General features: G+C 36.6%; 1 protein-coding gene across 5 annotated transcripts; it reads right to left on the bottom strand.

Moving 5' to 3' along the window:
* Positions 1–2,269: 2,269 nt before the first annotated feature.
* Positions 2,270–7,638, bottom strand: LOC127086617 (uncharacterized). Of its 5 annotated transcripts, none has more exons than XM_051027403.1 (5): positions 6,385–7,638; positions 3,746–4,012; positions 3,161–3,372; positions 2,807–3,068; positions 2,270–2,698 (listed from the first exon to the last, which is right to left on the bottom strand). In XM_051027403.1, the coding sequence occupies exons 2-5, from the start codon at positions 3,995–3,997 to the stop codon at positions 2,408–2,410; spliced, it is 1,017 nt and encodes a 338-aa protein (XP_050883360.1). In that variant the 5' UTR covers positions 3,998–4,012; positions 6,385–7,638; the 3' UTR covers positions 2,270–2,407. The 5 variants fall into 5 exon arrangements, with proteins under 5 accessions (XP_050883360.1, XP_050883355.1, XP_050883356.1 ...); XM_051027398.1 differs by lacking the exon at positions 6,385–7,638 and adding an exon at positions 5,041–5,209; XM_051027399.1 differs by lacking the exon at positions 6,385–7,638 and adding an exon at positions 5,041–5,205 and having other exon boundaries at positions 3,746–3,999.
* Between the last annotated feature and the right edge of the window lie 2,024 nt (positions 7,639–9,662).

Genomic DNA, 9,662 nt, shown 5'->3' with positions numbered 1-9,662 from the left:
TTGGATGACGACGCTGGTATGTTTGAAGTGGTCGAGAAGTGAGGGATCAGGAGCCATAGACTAATGGGGGGATAATGGTAGACGAGACATTAATAACTGTCGAAAAAGATGTGGGAGTACTTTCTTGAATTGGTTCTGGAGTTACGTGACTGGACTTGAAATATGGAATAGACTCGAAGAAGGTAACATCAGCCGATATGAGGTATCGTTGTAGAGTATGTGAATAACAACGATAACCTTTTTAGGATCGATGATAATCAAGAAAGACACACTTTAGTGATCGAGCTGATAGTTTATCAAGACCAGGAGAGAGATTGTGTATAAAACATGTGGACCCGAAGATTCGGGGAGGAATTGGGTGAAGTGGGGAATTGGAAAAAAGGATTAAATGAGGGATTTTATTGTTAAGGACAGATTAGGGCATGCAATTTATAAGGTAACATGTCGTTAGCACAACATCCCCTCAAAATCGAAGTGGAACATTACCATGGAGAAGTGGGTCCGAGTGGTTTCTACGAGATGCCGATGTTTACGTTCGGCTATCCCGTTTTGTTGAGGTGTGTGAGGGCAAGATGTTCGATGGAGAATACCATTATGTGACATAAAATTTTGAAATTTTTGGGATAAATATTCACAGACATTGTCACTTCTTAAGGTACGGATAGACACACTGAATTGAGTTCTTATTTCTTGATAGAATTGTTCAAAAATAGAAAATAATTCAGATCTATTCTTCATTAAAAATAACCACGTGCAACGTGAAAAATCATCAATAAAGGTGACAAAATACTTAGACTCAAGAGTAGAGACAGTACACGAGGGACCCCAAACATCATTGTGAACTAAAGCAAAAGGGGACGAAACTCGTTTTTTGACTCTATTGGAAAATTGACCATGAGTGTGTTTCCCTAACTGACACGACTCACAATGTAAATTAGATACCTTTTATAAATTTGGCACCAACTTATGTAGTTTGGAAAGACTAAGATGACCTAACTGAGCATGGATAGCGAATGGAGAATCTTTGACTGAGCATGTCTGAGATGACATTGAGAGGTAATAAAGGCCTTGAGACTCACATCTGACGACAATCGTCCGTCCAGAACTTTGATCCTACAGGATAACATTATTGTTAATGAAGGTGACACTACAATCAAAAGAATGAGTTTAACGACTAACTGAAAGTAAATTAAATGGACAATTAGGTACATAGAGGATAGAAGTAATAGAGAGAGAAGGTAGCATTTGAACAGTACAAATCCCTTCAAATCGGGTTTGAGAACTATTGGCAGAAGTTATAGTAGGTAAGAAACCAGATGTAGAGAGGGAAGAGAAAAGATTTTAATTACCAATAACATGATCAGACGCACCAGAATCAAGGACCCAAGGTCCAAGAGAAGATGATTGAGAGAGACAATCAGATGAATTGTCAGTGGGTGCTACCGAAGCAATAGAATCTAAGTTCTTATACCACCTGAGGAAATCATCGTACTTGATATAAAGTTATGAGGCGTAGCCATGAGTATCTAAAGAGAGAAAATATCATGCGAACTGGATAAAAAGGCTCTGTTTGAATTGGATCATAATTTTACACAAGTGGAAAATAAAATCTAAAACCGGATCTGAAACAGTTACACTATAAAGAGTGGGCGATGGAAAATTGGGATCGGTCGCCGAACGTACTGTCACATGCGGATCAAGGGCCGACACGCGAGGTTCGCGGGCAAAGATAGATGTGGCGGTGAAAAATGGGGAACAGATGGATCGGAGGAGGCGTTTTTGCCAATAGAATTAATTCATTGGAAGGTCACTAGTAACAATAGCGACAACGGTGATAATATGATGGTGACTGGAGATTTTTGAAAATTGATGTCTGAATGAGTCACGACAGTGTATGGAAGGCAAATCGGAATTATGACACGGTTTGTCAAAAATTTCTCACCAAAAGACAGTGGGTCAATCGGATAAAATACAGTGAAGGGTTGTCTCCTAGTAGGCTCTGGATATCATGTTAAAATACAAAAGACTAAGAGACATTTGAATAAATTGTATTTTTGAAAAACACTACGGAGACTTTACTACGTATAGAGAGATTACAATTAATTACATAATATAATCGAAGTAGAACTATTCTATATACAAATATTATTAACATTATATATTTACAAATATCAACATATTTATTAGTATGTGAACGAAATAGGAAAAAATATACTAAGTTATATATATATATATATATATATATATATATATATATATATATATATCATTTTACACGGTAAAAAGATAATTGTATATAGATATGAGAGTTTTACTAGCTATGCCTATAACACATGGACAAAGCACACGACAATATGTATAGAGTAATAGTTTTCAACAGACACTATATGATATCGTATGAGATACCTTATGTTAGTATAAGTGCTCTAATTATGGACTCACATTGATTATTCTTAAAGATAAAAAAATGACCTCCTTCAGGAAGCTCGTGATAATGAATCCAAGGAAGTTTCTGTGAGATGTAGCGGTTCAGTGTATACGGAATCATCCTATCTTTAAGACCTTGCCAAATGTGAAATGAACCATCATTCTCAGGAAATGGATTTCTTATTTCAGTTGGGCCAAACTCCCACTTTCCAAAACCAGCAATTATGTCGCGGTATAATGATTCGTACTCACCTTGCTGAGTTATTTTCTCCTGAATCAAGGTTAAAAAAACATTTGGCATCAGTAGCAAATAGCAATATATCAGTGTCAGAAACTGAATGCCTTATGAGTAAGACACTAACAAATTAAGATAAGCTACCTGGCCAGGGTTTGGGTTTTCTGAGAGGCTTTTAAGGATCTCAACATCATCAGGAGGGAACATTTCAGTATTTGTGAAACTCAATGAAGGGAACCAATTTTGAGTCATCCACCAATAGAATAACCAAGGGGTGTGATGCGCAACTCGAAATGTCCATTGGTCTGATTGAGGGAGCATTTGAAATGCCTCTCTTGATAGATTAACAGGAAAAGAAGGCCACCAATAGTTTACAAATGGAACTACCAAAGCTGCTCCCAATAATCTGTCGAGCTACCAAGTCATTTCTCTATTACTGAGAACAATAACAGTAACCATCAAAAGCAAAATGAAGCTACCACTCAGAAATTAACATGCCTGTGTGGAATGTATTTTAAGCAGCCCCAAACCGGGTAAGCTCCTATTGACATTCCAATGATATAGAACTTTTTCCCAATCTGCAATTTATCTGCTAGTTCTTCAATATCATATGCTTCACTCTTCACTGATCGTGATGGATATGGATCACTCTCACCATAACCTGCTCTGTCGAAGTAGAGGAAATATATCCCAAGATCATAAATAAGCTCCTGCACAAAGCAAACATAATGACTATAAATAAAAAACCAAATTTTTAGAATAATTTGTAAGAGACCGAGAGTAAAATCAATTCACCACAGAATATCAATTATAAAATCTTCTTATTAAGTTTTTACTTTATTGGTACAAGTTTCTATCACACTTCAATAAACTGCAGCACATTCACATAGTACTCAATGAGATTATCTACTAACATAAGCACTTGTGAGACTATTTAGGAGAGCATATGAAAACAACTTATAACTTGTCTATAAGCTAGTTTTAACTTATTTCCATAAGTTCTCCGGGATAAATTAAGCATTACTAGTGGCACACAGGTAATTAAAGCAGACATGAGAGTAAAGAAAAGAAGCAAGTTCTTACTTGAGAAACTGGCAAATGCGTATCTTTGGAATTGGCAAATCCATGAACCACAATGATCTTGTACCTAGCTTCTTCCTTTGGAAAACCAAACTCCCGGTAGGCCAAATGTCTCCCATCACCGAGTTTCACTCTAGGTGAAGTAACTGGAGGACCATTAATGGATCCACATATTTTTGGTGGAGGAGGCTTTGTTGCCATATAAGCCCATCCTATGAGAATCACCACCACTGCCACTGCTATCCGATTAATCATTACTGGAAAAAAAAACTGGACGACAATCATATCATCATCAATTCATCATCAAGAAAACAACGTAAAATTGTAAATACATTTAAAAGAGGCAACAGAAAACAGAGAAAAGAAAACTTGAACAAGAAACAGAGAAAAGAATACCAGGACCAGAAACAGAACATACACTTCAGAATATGGACATCAGAGTGCTGCATTCTAACTATTTATTACTTTACTGTAAAATTGTTATTTAAAATTACCACCCAGACCAAAAGTTCTGGAAAATTGTGGCTACAATCTAGTTACATTGACAAAACCACAATTACAGGTGAAAGTTTAATTAAATAGTTACTAAAATATATGAATACATATTATATTAAGTTGATCTCATCAGTTTTTAAAATTTCAAACTGCTTTATGAGCAAACTCTGGACTTGATCAAGTTTTAGTTTCAATCTGAAAAAACAGACAGCAGAAATTAATAGGAAGAATTTGTGTATAACCATTTGTAATCCTTGGTTGATATATATGTATGACCATATATCAAAAAACTCATATAAGAACAAACTGTTTTGCTTTGGCCTGCATGATCTTTCCTTTCCTTTTTGCAGATATTTTTGGAAAATGAGATTTTGTTCTCCAAATCAAAACTACAGTCCTAGAAAAATTGAATATAAAAATGACCACTGAAAAAATAGTATCTGCACGACACTTAATACAACCCTTAGATACTTATAGTTGTAGTTGCGTTTTATAGAGAGGAAAAAACTTTTATTTTTGAAACTTCTATACCAATACTGATTAAGAGCAAAAAAATCACTTAAACATTAATTTTCACTTTCGATTCAAACTTAACACTTAACAGTGTCAGTTTTATGCTAAACATAAGAGTTGAGTCTTATAATTTTAGAATTTATCATATATCTGTGTATAGTAGAAACAGAAAGTAATAATAGGAACATAACCGGATTCAAACATACCAGAAAACTCAACCTGGTTTGTAAACCATTTCAATTACTAGCTTAATTTCTAAGTCCAGAGTTATAAAAGCAAAGAGAGTATACCTTGTTAGCGACTCTATGTAACTGCAATTGCAATCAAAAGCTATTCTTAACTCTGGGCTCTGCTGTTGGAATTGAGAGAGATAGAATGTAGGTGGGGTTCAGAGTATTAACATGAAGACAGGTATATTATGAGAGAGAATGAGTGAGGACAAGATAGAATGGAACCCGCACAAAATTGGATGTATGTTTCACCATTTTGGGGAAATGGTCCCACATAAAGTGGTGGGTGGGACCTTCATAAATTTCATTAGATAAAAGAGTGGATTTGGATTGCATGCAGTCAAAACTAGAAACACTTAGGATAGATATGGCCGTCAGATTAAAACCAAACGATCTAGGTAAAAAGCAGTTTAAGCAAAAAAATTTAAAAGAAATCAAACCATCTGATTTTAACCACGATCATCTCTGTATTGACTGCGGGACTACGTGCAGTTTTGAATGCATGCTGGATCCTAAAAAAGTAGTCAATTTTGAAAAGAGAATGTTAAAAAGAAGAATAATGTTAGATGAACACAAAACGGGACTTCTATGGCATGACACCATACATAAGGTAGTATTCAACTTTCCCAAGATAGGGGGAAAAATTAAAAAATCAAACAACATTATTGGTGTTGGTGTTACTTTTTATGTTGAACTATCATTACTCTAGGGTGTGATTGGTTGGGAGAAGCAATTGAAAAGAGAGAAAGACGTAAAAAAGAGTATAAGAAGGAAAAAAATGAGAAATACAACTAATTACAGCCTGTTTGGTATAGAAGAAGAGACAGGATATGACAACTATATCATATAGGGTTTAGGATATGACAACTATATCATATCGGGTTTTAAATACACATAATTAAATCATGCGGTAGCCTCCGCAACTGCATCGAACCGCAATTGCGACGTAATTTAAACTATGTGTCTGATCGCTATTAGAAATCACATCAGAAAATTCCGCTCGCTCATATTTCTTCAAGCATTTTCATCAAAATTCAAAATTTCAGAATCTAAAACTCAATTTACTTCTTATCTTATGTAATGAGAAATCTTAACATCTAAGTGTTTTTTAACGCTATATTTCAAACACCACCCAATTAAAATTCACTCCGCAATACACATCGCAACAATCATAATGACCGCAATCGCAACTTAAACTATGCCGTATTTTATCTCTCTAGTTCAAATCTCTATCTTGAATTTGAGTTGGGTTACAAATCAGGATAAGAAAATAAGTCAGTAATTTAATATGACTTTCAAGTCATCATATGGTATATGATATGTTTTCAAGAATTAAGAACTCATCATGATAACACAGCATAAGGAAGAGTTACCAATTATTTATGCAGGAACAGAAACTCTTACCGAAATGATGAGCACGGTTATGACCTCTCACAATAACTCAAAGGTTATAGACTTTTGAAACCAGCTGCATGAATGTGTGAAGAGCACAACAAATTAAGTTTTTCAATATATAACTGGGAAGAGCCATCTTCTCACTGTGAAGAACCAGTTGACCCTTTTTCATCGTCTTCGATATCTAAAAAACCATAGATAGAGTTCATATTCCTCCAACTTCAACTCAGACACATTCGCAACTTAGACAGAACAATTTGATCATACCCCAAATCCATGTCCTTCCTCACGAGGAACTTATGGATTTAACCATCCACAAAAGTGAAGCTGCATCCAGGAATTTTTTTCGCATCCCTTTTTCTCATCATTGATCTAACCTTAGTCACTTCATCCCACCTACCTTCTTTAGCAAAGATAATTGAGAGAAGAACATAACAACTTGAATCTTCCGGAGCCAACCTATAACTTGCAACGCTGCAATTTTCCCCATTACGAAGTTATTGTGCTTCAAGCAAGCACGGAGAATAATCATCCAAATCAAAACTTGTACCAAGAAGGTCATCAGCTCCAAGGCATATCACATGTAATCCGAAGTGCACCTTCTAATTGCCCTGCTCTACCAAGAAGGTCAATAAAGCACCCACAAGGCTAAGTTTGGGAAACATCTTGTACTTCACTTGCATGGTTTCAAAATAAAATTGACCTCCTTCACAAGTCCTCCATTATTGCAAGCATTTAAAAGCCCTAAGAAAGTTATATCGTCAGGCTTAAGTTCTCCCTTTCAAATTTGAGCAAAACCTTGACTGCTTCACGACCCATTCCATGACAAACGCTTCTAAATACACTAAGCATTTTCTATCTGGCTACATAGCACACATGTTAACAAGTGCTGATCCAATAAAACTAGACCTATGATAAAGCACATAAGTATATATCCATTTCCCTTCCTTGACCAAACTCATGTCAGCAAGACACTAACAAGTACAGGGGCATCAAGTCTAACCCCTAAACTCAACATTTCTCTAAACAAGCTCAAACCTTTCCTCAGTTGATGATTAAGGACAAAGCAGAAATCATACGTGTCCATGTAACCACATCTCTTACAGACATAGCCATAAAGAGTTCCTCAGCAAGCTCACATTTCCCATTTTTCCCATACCCATCAATCATAGTATTAAAGGAAACAACATTCCTTTGAAGCATTTTATCAAACATCTTGCGAGCTTGCAAGCTTAATCAAAGCAACCTCCAAGAAATCAAATCTCTAACAGGCATTTTATCAAACACCGGCCATGCACGCTTAATAAAAACAACCTCCAAACAAATATGAACTATTGAGTTGGTGACAAAAGGGTCATGCCACGAATGTGTTTTTCAAACGAAACCCACGATTTATTTCCCTTCTTATAATGCATAGGATCTACCACAGGCTTTGAGTGCTGGAGGAAACAACTCCAGTGGTTGAAGCGAGAGAACGCTTGGGCGTAAAGGGTACTAACGGTTTTGTAGTGTTGAGGAGTTTGGCATCCGAAATTGTGTGGCTGATGAATGGCGAAGCTTGTGTTGATGGGGTGAGTAGGGATTTTTCAATGGATCCCATGATCATGTGTGTAGAGCTTCGAAATCGAGGAATTTTTTTCATACGAGGGAAAAATTCTTCCGATGACACTTCAGAGCAGGATTTGAAATTTTTACAAAAATAATCCATTTTTTTAAGGAATTTTCCAAAATATTTCTGGTTTCAAAAAAAATATCTAAACTACTCTCTACTTTTAGGAGGAGACGCCAATTCAATTGGTGACTCCTCTTAAAAATTGAATGCACACTACAATTGGATTGGCTATGGCAGGTGCCCTAGCCAATTGGATTGACGCCCCTGTGTATGCCTTGAGAGGAGACGTCAATTGGATTGGCGCCTCGGTGTAAAATGTAATTTTTGTGTTATAAATAGATGCGTTCTGTGAGTCATTGTTCCACATCTCAATTAATCATTTGGCAATCATGTTTGGTGTTCGTCGCCGATACGGAAAGGTGATTTATGCGAGAGAGACAAACCTTAGATGCTGATGCTGTTCTGGAACATCACTACGTTCGATCAACTGAAGAGTTAGTTGGTTCGTTGGTTAGATGGGAAAATACCAGAAGGGAAAAAAATTAGAAGTATTGAGAGACTCGACAATATCTTTGGTTGGATGCGAATGAAGATTGATAAGGATGCTAGGGAAATGATGTTCGGTCGAGATGACATCAATTTGATTGTTGTAATCAGTTAGAAATATTTATGTTTTCAGATAGCTTATTTTGTACTGATGTTTGTTGTGAATCTCGTTGTAACAAAATCTTAATGATATATAATGATTGAAGGTTACAGAAATACAATGTTACAAAAAACTTAAGACCCAGATGATGCTCCTCGATTGGGACAATTGTTCTTGTTGTGTCCTGGTTGACGACAGATACTACATAATCTTATCATTTTATCTGTGGAATCCATTTCTGTCCTGATACGTGTGCTGTTTGGCCTTCCTTTTTTCTTTCTACGCATCTCGTCGTTGTGTCAAACTATATCACCTTCATATGGAGGTCAGTATTCCTCCATTGGTAGTACCGAGAAGCTTTGATTATACACATTCATGACGGTGACGGTCTTGTACACATCAGATAAATGGATGTAAGCGTCTTGACGAGTATAAGCGCATGCTGCAATGACATGGGAGCAAGGAATGCAAAAGGCCTGGAATTTTCCATAATCGCACCAACTTCTGTTTAGCCTAACAGCATAGGCTAAATTTGGTCTCCTCTCGTTGTGATCCATTGTTTCCTGGACGCTGAAATTTTGCCTATGACGGTCAAAGACTGTTACAGCGTGTGTGCTAGCTTTGATGCTCTCCTCTTTCATGACCTTCATGCAACACTTACTGAATACTTGTCCAGACATTAACACCGCACTCCATCTTTCATCTCTGGTTGCGAACGTAAAAGCCAACCTATAATAGGTCGATCTTACCAAGGCGGTTATCGGCAGATTTCGAATTCCTTTGAATACCCCGTTCATGCATTCCACAAGGTTTGTTGTCATGTGGCCTCATCGACAACCTCTATCAAATTCCCTTGTCCACTACTCTACTGGTATGTTATTTAGCCATCTTCCTGCGTCTTCATTAGACAGTCTAATTTCATCATGATAATATTGAAATGACGGTTGAGTTAAAGCATACCCGACATTCACCACCTTCTTGCGAAGATTCTTATCTTTTATAGCACGCATGAAGTTTTGTGCAATGTGT

The sequence above is a fragment of the Lathyrus oleraceus genome, chromosome 5, assembly GCF_024323335.1.
Source record: "Lathyrus oleraceus cultivar Zhongwan6 chromosome 5, CAAS_Psat_ZW6_1.0, whole genome shotgun sequence".
Lineage (NCBI taxonomy): Eukaryota > Viridiplantae > Streptophyta > Magnoliopsida > Fabales > Fabaceae > Lathyrus > Lathyrus oleraceus.
This window is presented reverse-complemented; position numbering and strand designations above follow the sequence as displayed.

Coding starts and splice junctions, on each gene's coding strand:
- LOC127086617 (XM_051027403.1), bottom strand. CDS start 3,997: ATGATTAATCGGATAGCAGTGGCAGTGGTGGTGATTCTCATAGGATGG. Junction 3,373..3,745: donor CGCATTTGCCAGTTTCTCAA/GTAAGAACTTGC, acceptor TGCTTTGTGCAG/GAGCTTATTTATGATCTTGG. Junction 2,699..2,806: donor AAAACCCAAACCCTGGCCAG/GTAGCTTATCTT, acceptor ACCTTGATTCAG/GAGAAAATAACTCAGCAAGG.